This window comes from Acyrthosiphon pisum, chromosome A3, assembly GCF_005508785.2.
Source record: "Acyrthosiphon pisum isolate AL4f chromosome A3, pea_aphid_22Mar2018_4r6ur, whole genome shotgun sequence".
Taxonomy (NCBI): domain Eukaryota; kingdom Metazoa; phylum Arthropoda; class Insecta; order Hemiptera; family Aphididae; genus Acyrthosiphon; species Acyrthosiphon pisum.
Window position 1 is genome coordinate 11,224,395 of NC_042496.1, and position 22,358 is coordinate 11,246,752.

At 26.2% G+C, this 22,358-nt stretch overlaps 1 protein-coding gene across 3 annotated transcripts in view; it reads right to left on the reverse strand.

Annotated features, from left to right (window-relative positions):
- Nucleotides 1–21,355, reverse strand: part of LOC107883587 — a 23,617-nt gene extending 2,262 nt beyond the window's left edge. Inside the window, exons 1-3 of one of the 3 annotated variants that reach the window (XM_029491576.1) lie at nucleotides 4,542–5,663; nucleotides 3,367–3,435; nucleotides 2,452–2,544 (exon numbers count right to left, since the gene is read on the reverse strand). In XM_029491576.1, coding sequence (XP_029347436.1) covers nucleotides 2,452–2,544; nucleotides 3,367–3,435; nucleotides 4,542–4,925 — 546 coding nt within the window. In that variant the 5' untranslated portion in view covers nucleotides 4,926–5,663. Of the gene's footprint in view, nucleotides 1–2,451; nucleotides 2,545–3,366; nucleotides 3,436–4,541; nucleotides 5,664–19,711; nucleotides 20,020–20,084 lie in introns of those variants that run through there. The other 2 variants (XM_029491577.1, XR_003839830.1) reach the window with 2 other exon arrangements.
- Nucleotides 21,356–22,358: the final 1,003 nt, after the last annotated feature.

Genomic DNA, 22,358 nt, shown 5'->3' on the forward strand with positions numbered 1-22,358 from the left:
TTTTGTAGTTAAAAATTTATAAAATGTTCAATTTTGTATCTAAGAATTGAAAATTTAAAACAAGAATCCACGTAAGTAATTAATTCTGTTACCAAAAAATCTAAAAAATACATTTACGCAGTTTATTTTTATAGTCATTTTAAGTACAAATTTGGACGAAATTACATATTAAAAACCTAGGATAACTATTTTAGTTATTTTGTTGTGATTGTATAATATTATTCGTGGGTACTTGAAACTTCTAAAGTATACTATTATATATCTATGATAGTACCACGGTTTTTTGTTGATGTATAACGCGTTATAAGTACCTAATAAATATTATGATATGATTAATTTGGAATTTATTATAGGTACCTAATATAATATTATGTCTTATACCTAGACTAACATACCGTCTCCGCTCAGAATCGTTTTTCTTATACAATGATATTATATCATTGAATTCAAATTTAATACCATCCATTATACAGTGACCCACTTGTAACCTACTGTACAGCAGAGCGAAATCCACTTACCCACCTTTTTTTTTTGTTTCTGTATACACGTTTAATAGTAGAAAAAAATGCTTTAATCTTTAATTTTGAGAATGGTTTCCGTTTAATGATAATCTGTTTGTGGGACATGAAACTAGACTATTGGATCATCAATCTCATGCAGACAGGTTTTTAAAACATGTATAGGACCATAGGTGAAACTACGGCCTGGGCCAACTGGGCCATGGCCCAGGCTAATTGAGACTATGAGAGCAAAGTTAATTTGTTAAGAATATATTATTTTAAATGTAATAAAAAAATTAGGTATAAATGCAAAAGAAAATTGAGAAATTAACTGTACGTAATAAATAAAATAGTTCAATTGTTAAAAATATGTTTAGTAATATTACAACTGGCCATCGAAATCAAATCATTGTGTAAAAAAAGTTTTTAAATTATTGATTTGTGCGTTCCGATAGTTTGTTTTATGATGATATTTATGATCAAAGTCAGCACATTTGTGAAGAACATGGCGTAAACATACCATCAGTCAGACCTAGAAAACTGCCTACACGTAGAGATGAAAATTGGAAAAATCAGTTTGTATTTGTGACCAAGAAAGAGGAATTCCGAGTTACTACAATGTATCCATTGATTGATTCGTTAGTACAAGGAATTGACGAACGTTTCAATCAAGAAAGCATTTCAATAGTTACTGCAGTGGGGAAAATGTTGAAATTTGAATTGAGTAAAGATGAAATTAATTTATTGACAAATAATTTTGATTTATCAAAGGACGAATTTGTAAGTGAAATACATCTTTTGAAGGCACGAAACAAAGATGATATTCTTACTAATAAAGACTGTGCATTTTGGTTAAAATGGTTACGACAAAATGGTATTGAGACCATTTTTTTTCAGCATAGAAAAGTATTAAAAGGTTTCTCTGTCATACCAGTCACAAGTGCTTCGTATGAAAGAGATTTTTCGAAGCTAACACATATTAAAACTAAGCTATGGACGACAATGACTCAATGGTGATTGGAAAATTTAATGGTTCCATATATCAAACAAACCATGGAAAAAAATGTCGACATTAATGATGTGACTAAAGAATTTAATGAATGGTCTCATATGAACGTCGTTTAGCTTTATAAGTCTTAACTTTAAGATAAAAATTTAAATATTTTTAGTATCTGTATTTCACATGTAACATTTAAGTTTGTATTATAAGTGATACAATTTTAGATTTATAATAACATCAGTCATCAATAATTACCTATGTTATATATTATTGTATTGTAATAAAAATCATTAATATTCCCTATCACCCTCTACCCTTATTTCTTTTGAGTATGATAGGTGCAAAATGACTCTCATGAGTGGCCCAGTCTAATTAAAATGTCTAGTTCCGCCTATGTATAGGACATAGGGTATTGAGATCGACTATTGAGTAATAGTTTTCTAAATAGTTTAAATAAGTTTTTGTGCGTGCCTATGTGTATATCTGAGTTATATAGTGTACCCAGTTTTCGCAGGTATCATTTAGTAGTTATAAATTTAAAAAATTTTAATTTTAAAACTTACAGTTTGAAAGGGTCAAATATGATTCCAAATACCTAAGTTTTTTTAGTGTAAATTGAAAAAATTAACATAAAGCCACATGCAAATATTATTAGCGATTAAAGTTCAAATATTGTCGAAAATATTTGATATTCACTAAATCAAACGATTTTTATTGTTTTTATGTTATTTATATCCCAAAAAATATTAATAGTAGACATTTGTCATTTGAAACATTCCACTTTTATTTCAAATAACATTTTATATGTAGGTGAAACAATGTAATTTCCAAAATATTTAGATACATTTAAAGTTATTTATACATATTATACTGTAGAACATTAGAGCCAGTTTCTGTTTGATTTTTTTATTATATATAAAACTAATACAGTAACATGATACAATAACTTACTGACATGAATAGATTCAAATTCAAGTTGAAAAATCCAAAGGCTGTCAATTCATTTGGTTCATAAACTGATATTTGACTCATGAATATTTTAACCTAATATATAGCTTAATTAGGTAAGACAATTAAGTACGTATACGCATAAGTATACGTAGGCTATAATAAACATAAATTAAATATTAAATTACATGATAATATTGTTGTCCTAATATTGGACTGTTTTTACTCAACTATAGGCTAATTTTATCATTACATTTCAAAGTTCTGCTTTTTGAAAGCAGAATTGCAATTTATTTAGCCATGTACTAGATACTAAAATGAAGAGACACGTGCAATATATTTTGTATTTATTTACAATTTTGTACTGATTTGGGTATATCTCGTGTGAAGTGTTGTAATAAAATAAATAAATAAATATTATACTATTAATTTTTTCTTGGGATGATCGTATGTGTGATGATCATATCGTATATTCGTATATAGGTTAAAATTGACAATGATGTATCATGTATAGTTAAAAGTTTAATATTTATCGATTATTGAACTGAAAAATATACCGGGTGATTCTTTTAAAAATATTTTTCTTAGTATTTTCATGTATCAAAATATTAAGGACAATAATCTGCTTTGGAATATAAAATTCAAACCCAATGTTGTCATTCAAAAAAGTAAAAAACTTAAAAAAATATAAGGATAAAAAATATTTAAAAATATAATTTTTTAAGAAAAACGTTGTTTTTTAAGCGACTTGAAACTATGTAAAAAAATATTTTCAAAAATATTTACACTTTTTGAGATAATGAGTGTTCAATGATAAAAGAATCACCCGGTATATTATCCTCGTTTTTGAAACTTTTTGCTATATTAACAAAACATATTTTTAATTTTCTAAAGTAACTGTAGGTATAGATCAACTACCTGTAATTTTGTTTCAGTAGGCAATTCTGAAATTCTCGTCAGTCTCAAGTATGAAATAATCTTTTTTTTCTGTAAACATTTGAATTATACTATTGTTACGAAACAAATAATAAACTAAATATAATTATATTTAACAAAAAGAGTTCAGTTGAAAGAACAAAAACATTGTAACAAATTAAATATATATATATATATATATATATAGGTTTCCAGCAGAGCAATGAATATATTTTTTTAATTTGTGTTTTGTGTGAACACTTATATTATATATTTATATATAGTAGAAACGATTCTCAAAATATAAATTTTTTTGTGATTCAAAAACAAATAACCATAGAGACTTGACATTTTCAAGAAATGTTTAATATTATGCATTTTAAAAACGTGATGACATTTTCAAGATATTTTGTCTCTTTTTGAGCCATTTGTAAACAATCCTAATTTTTGATTTTTTTTGTTTTTATTAGACTTATGTATGAAAACATTTTTTTTAGTGGGTAAAACAACTTGAAAATTTAATAAAAAGTTAATCACAAATTAGTGCAACATAGATTAAACATTTTGAAAATATATAATAACAATTTTTAGTGTAAGCGTTTAAATTTAGAGTTTAAAGAAATTTATTAAATTCACGAAAATTTGAAAACTATTTTGTAGGAAAAAATGCATTACATTTAAAATCTTAACTTCTAAGTTCTAAGGTTAAATAATATAGTAGGTACAAGGTTTTTCTTAAAAATTTTCATTGCAAAAATTTAAGGAAAATTGTAGCGTAAAGCCACATTAGTTTTTTTTATAAGGGTTTGATTTGAAATGTTGACATAATTCGTCAAATTCATATCCACTCTGCAGAATCGGGTTTCATTATATATAATGATTTGTCAATAAATTTATTTTTTCATTTCCCTTGCGGTGACTTATTTAATGAAGATGTGTATACGTACATACTATATAATATAGTAGATGTAAAATCTACTATAGTGTTAACAATTAACAGCAAAGCGGTTACCTACGTGTCCGTTTTTCAAAAGTTTAAATTTACAAAATAAATTTATTTGAGTCTTATGTATTGTATTTATGTATTTTATTTTTAAAAATCTAATTATTATTTTATCATAGGTACTATCATAGTTATTATTTATTATTTATTATTTATTATAAAATGGGTACGATACCTTTTTAATAACCCACGATGTAATGCAGAGAATTGATAGAGTGGACATAATGTATTGTATATAAAACACGAATGACAAAATCCCTAATTTTACACTCGAATTATCAAAAACAATTATAAGAAATATGTCGACTAAAGCATGGATGAATGTAAATGTAAAATATATTAATATTACTGGACCATAACCCAAACTAAACAACCGAAGCAGTTCAGAAAGTTCAGCATGCAATAATCGTATACATTCCATTACCACTGTTAGTTCAGAGCTACTCCATCCACCTGGCAAAGCTACTATTCCAGACGGTAAGAGTTTCCACAGTCTATTCAAAGTACAAAACCTACGTCCGAAATTAATGAGATGAAAATATGATGTGGCCATTACCATAAAAATAATTATGTCTGGCGAATGAAACAATAAACTTGCAAAATGAACATTTTCTAAATTCAAAATAATACCATTAAGTATTAAATATAATTGGCATCCAATAAAATAAAAAGAAAATATGGCTACAAAAGCAATCCAAAACGTTTTACTCAATGTAGGCAATTCAACAACCAGTAATGAATTAAATAAAAACAATTTCCGGTCGAACTCGATGATACCGTTGATTAATCTGAAACCAAATTTTTTTTTTTTATTAGATTTTAAGGTTTCAATTACTGAAATATTTGAATACTTTTTATACTATTATTAATGCTTAACTGATAAAATACATTTATAAATACCTAGTGGCTATAGTGGTATATTTATTCAACTAAAAGTAATCATTCATACTTTATAATCCGTGTCTCCGACATTCTTGCAGGTATGATGATACACCAATATTTAAGTATATTGAAGTTTATTATTAGGTAATTTTCTCCCATATTGTACACCATATGATAACTACAAATTAAATATACAAATATCCGTATCATTTCTAGGAATAAATTAAACGTTGAGCTCATGTCCCGATGTATTAATCCAGATTCCGTTTCCATTGTACAACAAAAGTGTAGTAAACCAATTATCTTCCATATGATTATGAAGAATTTGATTGTTTGTTTAAAAGTGGTCGACATTTATTTACCTATTAATTTACCAATATTAAGTTATGCACATAAAAGAAAACTATGCTTTATTATAAACAAGTAATAGATATAGCAAAATATATAAATAATAATATACTTATATAATAAAAATAATTATTTACTTTTTTAGAACGTGATTTAATAATTATGAATGATAAATTTGAATTATAAATTATAATAATTATATAATTAATAGTTTTTACGTTAAACTTAAAATATATATATTAAATACTCCTATATTATAATCTACAAAACCAAACAAAAAAATCATAAAAAGTGAATTTAATTTCTCGTACACATTATTTATGTTGTACATTCTTTTGTTTAAAAGCTTTAGAAGCTATATGTAGGTACATTTTGAAATTTTGAAAATTATATTTTATACCATATAGTTATAATTAGCAATTAGTATTTTAAGCAACAAAAACTATAGGTATTAATTGTTTAGAATTTTAGATATTACATAATAATAATACATAAGTGTTATTATTATAGACTATAGTGTCTTATACAGTATTATACATACCTAGTATACTTCTTCACCACTGACACTGTATTAAGTTCAGTCGTACTGCAGTAACCTACTCAATCATATTTTAGTCTCAAACTCTCAACTCTCATCAAATACAGGTTTCACAGTATTGTATAGCCGATGTGTCTTTACAATTGAAGTTGAAAAAACTTGACTATATATATATATTGTTTTACTTCTTTAATAATTTACATTGTGTTTACATTGTATTGACCAAATAATTTTAGTTTACCATGCGGTGGTTGGTAAAAACTATGTACACGCCCTATATAAATATACATATACACGGGCCTATATCAATTAGGCCGAAATGACCTTTTTACTTATAAGAAATCTATCGATTGCAACGCGTAATAACTCTGCCGAACTTTTTTACTTGTTGATTCCGCTGAATATTTGTAAATTATTTATTTTAATAATAATAAAGCTGCTAAAAGTAAAAGGCTTACATTTACATTTATGTTAATGTTACTTCATGGTATATAAGTTATAAGCTACCAGTGTAATACCTATAAACAATATAGTATATAATATATGTCATTACATAATATTATAATATAAATGTTTTATTTCATTATACATTAGTACACTGCACTACACAGTATACACACTATAATAACTGTAATTTGCATCAGATAACTCGTTACAAAATAACGTTGTTGAAGTTGATAAATAGATAGTATAATATATCCATTTATAATTTGAGTTACGTAGGTATATTATTTTGTTTTAACATTGTGTCATATTGGTTTTTTTCCTGCCATAATATATATACAATTGCAGGGATCAATAGTAGGTACCTATACATTTTGTAAAATAATTTGTTAGTTTTTCTGCTGTGGACCACAATGTTTGACTAGTATTTAAATAAAAAAGATACATTTGATGAAAGACAGTCACTATTGTGGTAAACTGTCAAACTGCGTGTACCTAATACCGATACTTTTAATAAAAAAAATATCTGTATAATATGATACATCGGTTATTGTTTAATAAACAGTCAGCGGAATAACCATAAATTCACCATACACTGTTTATCGTAAAGATATGTCTTTAGGCTTCGCAGTACCGCAGTATGTCTAGGACAACTAGGTTATGGCTACGTGGAATTTCAAATATTGAATAGGATCTTCCAACTTAACAAATAATCACGTAAACGCCCCTACTTGGAAATAACACAATAGAAATAAAAAATTCGATACAATTTACATTAAAAAACTAATAAGACTCTTTGGCTATAGTTCCTTATGCGTAATATTCGGGACGTGGCTTCATCTAACAAAATAAAATTATTGGTGAAACTAAATTTTATCTGTGAATTATGGTAGGTTAGGTTATTATATCTATGTATTTAGTATTATGGTAAAAAATACCTATTCTATAGATGAATACAATTATTACCGTATTGCCCATCGGTCAGACCATACAATTGATTAGATCTAGGTATATCACTATATTAAGTTCAATAGGTAATGTTATTTTTGTGTTTTGTAGCAGTTTATTCAATTTAGTACTATAGTAACATTTTTGTGTGCATTTTTACTTTTTTTTTAAATATTAATATGATAATTGTATTAATTTTTTTTAAATAAACTATCAAGGATAATAAGGGAAAACTCCGATTGTCTGATTATACAACTTATCAAATACCTACCACAGGAGAATGTGAAGAACAAAATCGGAGTAATAGTCGAAGATTTTTAATTTAAATAGAATGTTAACTTTAGTTGATTTTGATTTTGAACGGTAGAACGCATAACAAACCAATTTGTTGCAACTTTAGTTCCGACGATAAAATTCATAGGGAACCATAGCAGAAATTCTTTGAGGTTGGATTATTCAATTATACACGTTATATAAAATATGTCACTTAAACTTTTTACCTTGGCCAAAAGTTTACGAATGTGAGGTAAGTACCTCTATTCACAATTATTTATTTGTAAAATAAACACGGCGTCTTTGATAGGCTATTCAACTGCTTAACTGTTATTATTCAATTTTTCTGGTATCATATTTTAATATTCTGATAATAATATGATAAATTAGAATAATTTCAATAAAGTAAATTAAAAACTATACATTGTATCATATTACATTATATTTTAGATTCTGAGTGGAAAGATGAATGTATTGATTTTACAATGATGTGTGTTTTTTTTTATTTTTTTATTTTTTTTTTGTGTCCATCATCACCTTTTAGGAAAGTGAATCTAGTTGGTACTTTGGGGGGTCAAAAGTAAAAATTTCTCAGTAGTTTTCAAAAGTGCCGTGAAAAACAAAAGAAAAATTAAGGAAAAACGGGAATTTTTACGCAAAATCTGTTTTCGAGAAAATTGATTTTGGTTTTTGGTGCAATACTTAAGCAAATGACCGTAGGTACATGACATTTTGACTTAATTAGCATTTTCTGTACACCATAACATGTTCCAAATATTTTGACTCACCTTGAGCTCTTTACGGACATTTTCAGTTTCTATTTTTTTTAGTTTTTTTTTTCTATAAATATCAATAAAATTTTATTTGTTTGTTAAAAAAGCTTGAAAAATTAATAGAAGGCTCCTAGCAGGGGCGTAGCGTGCATGTAAGCACTGTAAGCACTGCTTACACTTGAAAAAAGGGAAAAATAAGTTAATATTAATGTTATTATAATAACAAATTACAATTCAAATTAAATCTTAGACTATTTTTTTTTAAGTTTCTATAATAATAAAAATAATAAATAATAATATGTTTAGAATATAAGATAACAATTTTAATGAACACCAGAACACAGCCATATTTTGGTCATCGTCGTCGGCCGTTGCGTATGATGGTGGAAAAACTGGAAAATCTATTTTTATTTTATTAACACTTATTAACGCGCTGTGCCGTCGTGTAACATGTTCTGAAACTGCTTACGTGAGCTAATAGACACGGCTTACGTACAATGTCGTAGAGGGGGCTCGTATTTATATACAATTTGTAATCACTTATGATTTTGCATACACCACAGTACCAACCGGTTTATTATTATTTGTATCACCGATAAGGCGATAATCGGCGGCTGTGTACATTTGTAGTTGTAAATTTCCAAAACATTAGTTTTTCTGCTTACACTTTCTTAAAACCCACGCTACGCCACTGGCTCCTAGTATATTGTTTCAAAGGCAGATGAAAAAAATTAAAAATCCATAGTCACAATTTTCTTTATAAGCATCTAAAGTTCAAATATTGACAAAATACGTAAAAATTACGAAAATTCGCAAATTATTTTGAGTTAGAAATTCATAAAAATTTTTCTTTTTAAATCTAAGATTTGAAAATGTAATACAAGATCATTCACGAGTTTGTCTATCTTTATCAAAAAAAAATGTCTTCAAGCAAATCAAATTAAATTTTTATGAGCGTTTGAATTTCATATTTTTACAAGATTGAATATTCACTCGATTTCTCGTGTAACGATTTTCTTATTTTATTGTAATTAAAAAACGAATGACTGTAGCTACTTGAAAATTTCACTTAATGTTTATATTAGCATTTTCTATTCATGGTAAAATTTTGAAAATAATTTAACTCTTTTTGAGCTGTTTACGGACATTTTCAGTTTTATTACAATATAAAACGATCGGAGGGGTTGAACGTCATTACCTCTATGTATTTGAAATTAACCCATCCCCCCTCGGAACTAGGATATAACCGCTACTGTATCCATTACAGAGTCTTACACCCAAAACATTGGTGATTTATCAGTGTTTTTTTCATTTTACAATGAGACTGTGAAAGTACCTATACTTAATTCGAAATTATAGCCGCAAAAGTTTTTTTTTTCATTGATTTGAATATAAGCTGTCGAATAAGAAGTTAACTTTATTGTTAAATAAAGATAGTTCTATTTAAATTAAGTTGAGTTCCACTCTCATTTAAATTAAAATCATTTTACGTCGAAGATGTTTTTGAACGTTAATAGTTGAACATTGAGATCGAGTTAACTAAAAGTTAAAACAGGTATAGTATGCGGTATTTCTCAAATATTTAACCAAAAACAACTGTTATATAATACATAGGTACTGTAAATGTTTGACAACAGGTGTATTCGAAGTATTGTAGTGAATAAACTAAATGGTTATAAGTAGGTTATAATAAAGAGATAAAGAGACAGCGAATGAGAGAGAGAATGAGTTAACAACATTTTATATTTTTTAGTATTAAGATATAAGTTTAAGATAGTTTAATACACAACTTACTATTGAGGATTCATCACTATAAAACGTTATATTAATTAAAATCGGCAATATATAATATTCAGATACCTAATTATAAAAAATTATTTAACGTACAAGATGAAGTTTTTTATTTATTTCATTTTTTGGGGTGTTTACAGTGAGACCAAAGAATTTAAATCAGTTTTTATTGATAAAAAAAATATATCTGCAATAAAATATTTTTGTACTAGTCCTTTCTGGAAGAAGAATATATTATCCGGGCAAATTATTATAGATAATGAATTAAAAACTGTGAATTACGATGAACTATATGAACTGTATAACACTACATCCACATTATCTGATGAAGGTAATAACATCGAGAACGTCGATAAATTGAACAGTATTAAGATTCAAATTATCACGTCTATGTACATGGATTTAAAGTGTAAGTATTCTGATTTAATTATTAGTGCATTTACTCATTTTTTGGACTGTGTAACTGTATGTTATAACCTAACTGAAGATAATGAATACAAAGATGAACATTCAAATTTTACTAAAAATAGACTGCAATGTGTAGCAAGTATTATTAGAATTGTATCTACATTAAAAATGTATATTGTAAAAATGATAATTGATTTAATGCAATTTAAGAAGATACACCCAAACTTAAGATCTACTGATGACACTTTATTAAAATCCTTAATTTCCATAAATTTATTTTTATATCATACGATAACATATGTAACAAAATATAGACCAGATGAGTTATTAAAAGAAAAATATGATAAATCAGATACAAACTCCGAAATTAATATAAAAATAGTACTTGCTCAAATGATTAACTTGGTTGAACGATATAGCAGTAGACATTGTTATATTCAGAATGCATATACGTCTTATGAACATTTAGATAGAAACATTAAAGATTTAGTTTCAAACAATATTAATGTATATGAGGAAGTCTATACATTTTTAAAAAATACCACTACGAATTATAATTTCCAAAATTTTTTTAAGTATGTATCCATAAATTATGAAGATGATATTACAATTATTCCTATAGAAGAAAAATATAATATTTATGATATGAACTATTTATTGTTCAAAGATATTATATTCAACATCAAAGGAAAATATTCATTTTTTCCTACTCTTCAAGTAAAATGGCAAGACTCTGATGATTGGAATCAACTAATAAATATTTATTATAAAGTTAAAAATACCGATGATATTAAAATAATATTCGATTATCAAATATTACTAATTGAAGTAATCAAATATATTTATTATATAAAATTTATCAATATCTATATAAAAAATTATAATGGTAATAATTCTGAAGAAGTTAAATTATTACTTCAAGAGTTTGATAAATTCATAGATAAAATAATACCAAATAATTATCCAACAAATGTATATAGTCCCATTATAAGAGTAAGAAATTCAATTTATTATGATGTTCACCAAGGTAAGAATACTAATGGCAAAGTTTTTTCGGATAATACTGTGATACAATTAGTTAAAACCCCGGTTATCAAATCATGGGGTGAATCAAGTGATATAGTTGAAAAAATAGATAATGTAGTGATGTCGGAATTTTTAGAGAATATTACAAAACTTCAATTTTTTTCCCATTTTATTCAGATTTTTGAACTGTTCTCAAATGAATCATATACTCTCGGAGATTATTATTTATATCATGGTATTTCCGTTGAAAAAACTAAATATAGCAATAATGGAATAGTATGTAATAAGAGTTTTGAACAACTTCGTTATAATTTTGTCACATTTCAAGAATGGCTTGATAATATTCTGAAACTTAATGTTGACTTGGTGTTAAATGTTATAAAACCAAGTGATCGACTCATAATTAAGAGTATGCACAAAAATATATTGTGGTTTTATAAAACATTTTTATATAATGATCGACTCAATCGAATTTTATTTCCATTAATAATCAATTTTGCCAAATTGGAGAATGATAATGTAACTAATGCTTATATTTTTAATTTAAGACAAAATATAATTTTAGCTTTAAACTTACTTGAACATTATGAATTAAATAACTGTTTGTTGTTGAAATTTAATCGGGAAATATTACATGAAGTTAAGGGTAAACATATTCATCATGGCGAGGAAAGCCGACCATATTATTCATTCTCATTGCTTGGATACAAAAATGAACTATCGAAAAATTTAAGTGAGGGAATAAAAACACATCAGATTAATGAGAACCAAAAAGCAGTTTATTCATTAAGTGCTAAAGAATTCATTCCAGAGGTCAACCCTATTTATATTACAATCACTAAAATATATGGTAGTGTTGATATTATAAAATATTATGTCATATGGGATGGTTTCAAAAAGTCTATTAATGAAGTATATAATAACATTTCTTTTAAATCTAATGCAATGGTAGATTATCAGCAATTAGTTAGGTTTCAAATGTTTGAAATTAAATGGATTATTACAAGAGTTTTTGAACAATTATTTGTGATTATTTTAAAAATGAATGAAATCGGTTTTCATAATGATGATCATAATTTAAAAACCATCTTAAATAGAGTAAGACTATTCAAAAACCTTCCGTTCCCAGAGCTTATAAAATCATATATACAGATTTCTTTATATCCATACTTGATGGCATTAAAAAACCAAGATGCACAAATTAAGCAAGAATGTAAAGATAGAATACGTCAACACCTTAAAATACTTAATATGTCAACAAAGGAGTATCCTGAAGAATATTATAAAACAAAAAGTACTTCATATTCAATAAAAACACTTTCAAATTTTTTGCATAAAACCATTCAAAATATAAAGGATATTTTAAAAGTCATTAATGATAATAATTTAATCGATAAATTGCAAGAAATATTTTAGTTTTATAACTATAACTTATTACACGTTAGTTTTTATTAATTATTTTATTACATAAATTGTAGTATATTTTATCTTAATAATAAAATAAAATAAAAATATTATTAAAAAATATGAATACACTTTACCATTGTTATAACAATTGAAATGTTCATTTTTAAAAATAGAACTTTTATTATCTACAAATAATATTTTATTATTGTTTTCATTTGATCCAGAAATCAAATTAAATACTAAAATAAGTCACAACATATACCATATTAAAATTGTATATTAAAATAAATTAATTATTAAATACATTATTACTATACATTACACATTATTAATACATTTTAGATTCTGAGCGGAGCGATAAATATATTAATTTTACAATGGTGTATGGTTGTGTGTGATTTTTTAGTGCTATGATGTAGGTATAACTGTATATTAAGCTATAACTTGTTGAAATAATGCTTCGATTTTCAACTTGAGTATCTTTTCTGGCGGAGACGTGAATCTAGACAATCTGGTTGGTACTTTGAAAGGTCAATATGGAAAATAGTAGTAGATAAAAGTATCGGGAAATACGAAAAGAAACTACCAGGTAAGTGGATGTCACTCTGCTGTATAGTAGGTTACAAGTAGGTCACTGTAATGGATGGTGTCAAGTTTGAATTTAAATTCAATGATATAATAATATCATTGTATATGAAAAACGATTCTGAGCGGAGACGTTTTGTCAGCCAAGGATATTTTATACTTTATTTATATTATATTATCATTAATACGGTATCTACCTAGACGATAAGTTCAATCAATATTATTCGTATATAATAATAATTTACTTTAAAAGTTTCAAGTTCCCACAAATAATATTTTTAAATTATAACACAAAACTAAAACTATTATTTGCTTTTTTAAATATCTTATTTCGTCCAAACTTGAACTTTAAATAACTATAAAAAAAACTGTGTCTATATTTTTTTTAAGATATTTTGGTTACAGTATGAACTACTTACGTGTAACCATGTTTTAAATTTTTAAATCTTAAATACAAAAACGGTGTGTTGAATATATTATATTTTTTTAACTGCAAAATAATTTGTAAATTTTTAATATTATAGGCATGATAAGTTTTGTCGAAATTTAAATCTTAAATGCTTATAAAATTACAATCTTACTTATATAAATATTTTAAAACTGATATTGTAATAATGTGTAACCTTGTGTTAAATTTTCAAGTTTTTTGATTCAACGAATACAATTTTATTGATATTTAAAGATAAAAACTAAAAAAATTTAAAATTGATAATGCCCGTAAAAAAACTCAGAACAAAACGAGTCAAAATATTTTAAAAATTTTGCCGAGTCTAGAAAATAAAGTTGAAAATCTAAGCATTATTTCGACTACTTATTGTGTAAACAGAAACAAAAAAAAAATAAAATAAAAAAACCTCCCATCATTTTAAAATCAAGTTCACAATCATTCAGTACACTTACTAGATAGATAGCGCTACCATTTTTGTCTATTCTATCTCCCAATATTTCGTGGAGTTGGGTCCATAAAACAATGATTAAAACCTGCCCTGCGATATAGGTACTCTAGTATTCAGTAGCTCTACTCATTCAACACCGCATGACTTTCAGATGATTGGTCCCCTAGAATCTAGGGCCTAGATCATTAGCATCAAAGATCTCATTTTCACATTTATATATTTAAACTATATTATAACAATAACAAATAAGAAAAACAAAGAATAAAAAGTACAGATTATTTTGATTTATAAATGACTATAATATGTTATTAAATTAAAAATGCATATATACAAACAATTCTTTATTCAAAAATTTAAAAATAATGAAAACTATTTATGTTTGAACAGTAGGGGAGAGTTGGACAGATTTGAATGCCATTCAATGCGGTGTACATTTGAATTTGTCTAATATAAATTGTTACAGATTATATACATTAATAAGAATAATAATCTAAGTTGGTGACAATGTTTTGTATACCACATGTGATTATCAGGTATTTTTAAACAATTTTGTTGTGAACAAAAATGATAATGTGATTTTCCGGGTTTAAAAAAAAAACTTACTATGATGACAATAAATAATATATCTTATAGATAACGAACAATTTCATACATAAATACATGTGGAAAATTGAATGTCTGTAGGAATATAATATTTATTATCATTTAAGTTTTGTACTACATTTTGTAAAAAAAGGATGTTATTGTTAATTATTTTATTCATATTTTTCAACTTATTTAACGAGGTCGGATTTTCTTCGTATGATGGTTGACTTAATGTAAACCAATCAGTACTCACGAATAACATTGACTTTTCAATATTTTTGTTCATGAAATCGTCGAATGGTTTTTCGAAAAAATTCAAAATATTGTGTAGATAAATGTTTATGGACTTGGAAAAAGGAATTTCTTCAAATTCTGTTAGATATTTTTTAGTTCTTTTATTTTCAAATTCAATCTCCGGTGTATATTTATTTTTTACCTTTAAATTAATATATATTTGATTAATTTTAAAAAAATATTCGATAACTAGTGACACAAACCATTTAATTATGGAACACTGATATCTGACTAAATACTGATAATCGAGTACACATCGTGTTATAGCTGAATGAACAGATTCAACACTTTCCATTGACCCATCCCAGAGAAAAACCCGATCGGAAACATCTTGATCGGGATTATCACTGATACTATTACTAATAAAATCTACAGTTCGTATAAATTGATCAACGGCCATTAAATGAATATCTCTTCGTTCATCCCTTATATGATAATAACTTGTATTTGGTTCTATCATATTTTTCATTATTTCATTTTTATTATCCCACAATAACTTATCCAATTTACATCTCTCTTGTTCTAAAAGATTATGAGTAAGATGTCCAAAAACAAAGTTTATTTTATTATAATACACATCAATACTGTATTCTACTACGTCGCAATGATTTAATTCAAAATGTTCTATAATATTAATATTCAAAAATAAAACTTGAAGCAATATTTTTAAATTCTCGTTTGTTTCATCATTATATTTAAAATAAATCGTTAAAGGTAAAATAATCTTTTTAAATTTCTCGTCATTTGTATACGTTTGGAATAAATGCATTAGAATTTCAATAATAAACGTCTTTGCTCTTTTGACATCTGAATCATCAACTTTTACTTTTCTATTACGAGCTTGCTGAAATCCAACAATTAATATTTGAAATAACAGTAATTTTTCTCGGAGCAATGAAAAATGTTTGCAATATGCTGGTATATTATCACTCTTTTCGATAGGTTTTAAATTACTTAATGTTTGTATATCATAATCACTTAGCGTGTTTGATTCATAGGAGAGCTCTTCAAAAATTTGAATAAATACTTTGAAATTATCCAGCTTAACAATTCTTGACACTAGTTCATTCATCGGTAGACTTTGTATAGTTGTATTTATGTTAGATTTTTCACAATTTTCATCGTGGACCCATGCTGTGTTAATCAGAATTTTACGTAATTGTTGGACGGAAAAAATGGAAAAAGGTAACACTGAATTAGATTTAAACAATTCTAGGTAGTTATATAGTGAATTTCTTAATTTTTTAATCGAACCATACAGGTCTGTTGGATAATTTTTGGGTATCATTTTATTAATAAATGCATCAAATTCGTTTAATGATTTTTCAATGTCTACAGTTGAGGATATTAGCTCTTTTTTCATATATTTTATGTAAAAAACACTTTTTATTACTTCAACTAATAATACTTGGTATTCAAATATTTTTTGAAGACTGTAAGTACTTTTAACTTCCTTTAATACATTGTCTAATGTTGGCCATTCGGTAGCATTCTTCCATTCAACAATTAAATCGGGAATAATGAACGATGTGTCTACATTAATTTTGAATATATCTTCTAATAACATGTATTTTTGATCGTACATATACACAGAAAACAGAATATCATTAATCAAATAACTTGGATCGTTAAAAAACGTTTTTAAATGATCGATCGATTCTTCAATTAAACTATCAACACTGTTATTACCTGTATCGTTTAGTTTTACACACGTTATTTTATTATTTATTAATGAAATTAAATCATAATAATTTTCAATATAACAATGTTTACACCTGAAGCGTTCAACTAAGTTTATCATTTGAGCAATTACTTTCTGGACAAAGTGTAATAAATCAAATTCACTTGCTTCATTCTGATGTTGATCTATATAGTTTTTAATGCGATCTAAATTTAAATTAATGGATAATAAAGATTTTGTTAATGTGTGATCCGTAGACTTTAAAGTAGGAATTAAATTCATCAAATGGTATATATTAAATATAAATCTTGTAGTATATGTTTTGAGCTCAATGGTGAGTTTTATAATATTATATAAAGAGGTTTTTATTGTATTTGAAAGTGGTACATCATCATTTTTTAAATTATCAATGGATAGTTTTTGACATGATGAAAATATTTTAAAAAAAATACGAAACGTATGGATAATTAAGTCTGAATATTTACATTTCTGAGCTGTGGAAAGAGCTTTTGCAGCTTTTAACACATCATTCATGTCTAATTCAGTCGAATACTCAACACTATAATCAGTTATTACTTTTAGAGCTTCTTTTAAAGTCACAACTTCATTTTCAATTAGTATCTTTTGAGTCATAAAATTCTCGATCCAAAAATTTTGATTAGAAATCTTTTTAATTTTTATAATCATATCTGTCTTATTGTTCTCTGATATACTACTATAACCCAAACAAATTAAAGTGTATAATATTAACAACTTCATACTGTATTTAAAATTCTAAAAACACTGGATTGTCACCACAGAATTTAGTTTGATATTAATTCACTGATAATAAATGTTAAAATAATTATACATAACATTACCTTGCGACGATTTTTTGGATCGTGAGTGTATCAGCTACAAACTACATAAATGTGTTATTCTATCGTGGATTAATTGCGACATAGAACATAAAATGAAACTATTTGTCTTTGTAAATATCAATTAATCATATAAATGTGTGTTGTGTAAATACCTACTGTATAAATGTTGTGTACCTACATACCTACCTACCTACTGTCCTACTATTTCACTTAAAACCATATTTTCAAATAATGCACCCAGGGGCGGACTGACCCGGTCCGCTGGTCAGCGATCGCGGACTGGCCTGTGGGCCGTACTGCCGTAGTATATAATTTTGCCCTGCATTATTTATAAAAATAAAATAGAAATTCAGACAAAAATATACCTTAAATAATAATAATAATAATAATAATATGACGTATAATTCTAAACGCTGGATAATTCACAATGTTTCTGCCGAAAATTAATTCACATCAATTTATTTTTGTTATCGGCTTATTTTATTTTCGTATCGTTCCGATTAAATCACTATAGTCTATATACGGGCTTACGGGTTACGGCTATATCCGTGTCGCGCAGCACTCTACATAATATACATATATTTGATGACAGAAGAAAATAATAATATTATATCGTGAGATCAAACCCATTACTCATTGTTTATTTTTATATTAAATACAAATAAGAAATGTTATTTAATTCAAATTGATAATGAGGCAACAGTTTTGAACGGCGTTTATTTAGTATTTACCAACCAATAATCAGAACAACGACATCGTTTATAAGCTACCAGGTAAGAAATATTTCATTTTAATAATAGTATAATAATAGTTAGTAGTTTATTTGAATAGTTTGGCAATGTCAGTGGTTATTTTAACAGGTATATACGACACAATTATTGTCACGTAATGAAACCTAGTATTTTTAATAACTGGAGGATATCGTTTGTTCTTCATATTAGTTCATGTTAAATTTTTTCTTTGCTTAATTTCCTTAGACTACTGTCACGATTATTGGATTTTGTAAAATAATATCAAACAATTTAAAAACAGAATTTATCTTAATATAGAATTTAAAATTTGAAAATTATAATATTTTATTACCAATTATTATTTTATATATTAAAATGCGGGCTAGTCGCAAGTGGGTACCGTTCTACTGTATATAAAATGTCAAGTGGGTCACTATAATTAATACTAGGACTGTAATGCGGTTCGCTGATTGCAAGAAATTGAGCTGAACGAGTTAAACACACCGAAGCTTATTGAACTTGTTTTTTTAATGACATGGATTTGATAGATTCTCATGTTTCAAATATATTTGTTGTGAAATTATTGATTTATGGCGGATCTATGTTTCTACGGAAACAAAATTAAGGTATCAAAATTTAGTTTTTCGGTGATTATTCATCAATGGTAGGTAGGACATCAATCAAAACCACTTGTTGGTACTCAGCGATGTCCACACTATCACCGTGCCAAGTTTAGTCGAGATCGGTTAATCCGTTGCAATGAAGTATGCCGTTAAGTAAACGGCTATCCCCGCGTATAAAACATGTTATTGTAAAATATTATTTTATATTTTTATATAGCCGCCAAACACATGTTTAAATTTTAACTAACTTACCTCAAAGTAATTGTAAGCCGTTCTTCAGCACAAATTGGATTACGAAATACTGTGGTGGTTTTAGTTATATGTGGACGTAGAATTTCTAATAACTCATCAAAACTCGAAATTGACATTCGATAGTATTCGAAAAATTTTTGTGGATAACGCCTTATGTTTTCAAAAAAATCTTTAAAATATCCCGTTTTTTCTCGTTCCACATTGAGAAGATGAACCCAGTACCTCCTTTCTGATTTAATTGTATCCAATAAACCAAGTGCTTCAGCTACTGCAATGACTTTTACTTTTTTACGATTCATTCTAACAAGGTAAAAACTTATAAATTAATAAATAACAATTTACTAAAATGAACAAATTATAATAATATGCTTACTTGTGTAGAATAGTCAAATTTTTAAATTTAATATGTTTGAATAATATAAATACGCACTTAATAAATCGCACGATGTAATTTTTTGAATTAAATATTTTATACTAAAGTAAGTATCACATTCAGAACTATGTTAGAGAAGTAAAGTAGTTAAAGATACTTTGGTTGGTACTTTCGATGCCACGTCCATCGCGTTAATGAAATAATTTGACCTACGAGGCAAAAAGAAGGAACGTTTTCAAAAAGAAAAACGCATAGATGTGACATCTACGCGTCATCCTGTCGAAAAGCGTCCGGTCAAACCGGACCCGCCAAAACGCATAGTGTGGCACGGTCCTAAGAGTCAATTATTATGCAGTGTTTGAAAGAACGCGTTCACTGTTTTATTGAACGTTCCAAACATTGCTATAATGTATAATATTGTGTTCAATTTGAATTCAATGATATATCATTGTATCAAAAATATGATTTTTGGCGGAAACGGCCTTTTAGTCTAGTCTTTTATATTACCATCAATAATTTATTTTAGTATTAGTACAATGATGGGTTAAATTAATTGTTTTAATTTTGTATATAAATATATATTAATTCAATACTGTTTGGGATTTAGATTAGTAATATATCTTCAATTTAAAATTGACGATTTTAAAAATAGTAGTGATAAGTTCTGGATGGGCAAAAAAAAAAGAAACTGATAGACAGAAATAATTAAAAGCTATTGTTCACGACAAAAATGGGGCGGAGTGATAAAGGAAAAAATGTATTTTGATTTCTATATTTTATAGTATATAATCTAACATAAAATATTTATATTTATAGCTGAATCAATTTTCTTGATACGAGTTCCACAGACATTATAATTCATTGTCCAATTTACTGTTATTTATTTTCAACAATAGGTCGTAATTGAAAGATGGTTTCTAGTTTCTACAATAATCCGTTTAATGTTTTCACAAGTGCAATAAATACATTAGGCCCATTTTAAACTTGGCATCATCAATATATACAATATAATTTTCCAATATTAGCCCCTATGATCGACGGTTCGATATTTTTTTTCTAGAAACATTATAACCAATCGTAATAATAACTACTAGTTACTACTGCGTACAATTACAGAGGCGTAATTAATGATATAGTAATTATTGGTAGGTATGTTAGAATGTTTGTGAAAAAATGTATTTTTTGTAAGTACAGAACTTGGTGTATACAACGTTTGAAAAAATGATAGTATAATTAATATTAAAAAATAAGTTAAATGGTATTATGGTCCCTATATATTTTAAACTTTGTACATAGATTGGTTTTTTTAATTTAACTAGGTACTTAATTTTTAATTTTTTTTCAACGATATACATTTATACCTATACTATTTTAAGTATATATTATTTGTAATTAAATATTAATAATGTGGTAATAACATTAATTAACTTTTAAAAAATATTCACTCAATAATGTCCATGTGGTTGTGAGTAATATAATCTAATATTGTAGTCTGATGATTTTTAAGAATTCAAACTAAAATATCCAGAATCATAAACAAAAAAAATTATTCACAAACTAATTAGTTCATTGAAGAAGGGTTAGTTATAGGGCACAAAGTAATATCAATGTTCAAAAGTCTATACAAAAAAATCAATTGGAGATAAGTTCAAATAAGTGAATGAAAAATTTAAACGCTCTTGCTCGGGTTCTTGTATATGTGATTGCAATTCATGGACATAACATAATGTTTAGTTTAAAATAATAAAGTCAATTTCTTAAAAAAACTTAAAAATCAAATACATTTTAATTTGTAGATAATTATCAGAGATTATTAGTTGGAGTAGTTAAATGTGTGAAAATGGATACTTAAATAATTAATTTAAGAACAATTAAAAAAAAATGTAAGAGATAAATTAATTTTAAGACGCAAAAGAAGTTGTACTTAAGTTAAGTACTAAACGCTGGACACTGTAGACAATTTTTAAGTACAAAACCAAAAATTTTAAATTCAAATAAAAACATATAGTCAGATAACTGGTTTGGTTTTGTAAATATGTGGGGGGGGGGAATTTGAATTAATACAATATGAATAAAAGTGGGAAGGAATATTAAGTTTGATCAATGTTACACAAATAATTAAAAACAACATAACTGTGACCTGTTCTATACAACATAAAATACCTACCTACGCTAAAGATTATTTGTTATACTGTTATAGCATGGAATGTTGAAACCATAGACCTATAAACTAAGTTTTTATTAACTTAGTTTATAGTCTATGGTTGGAACATA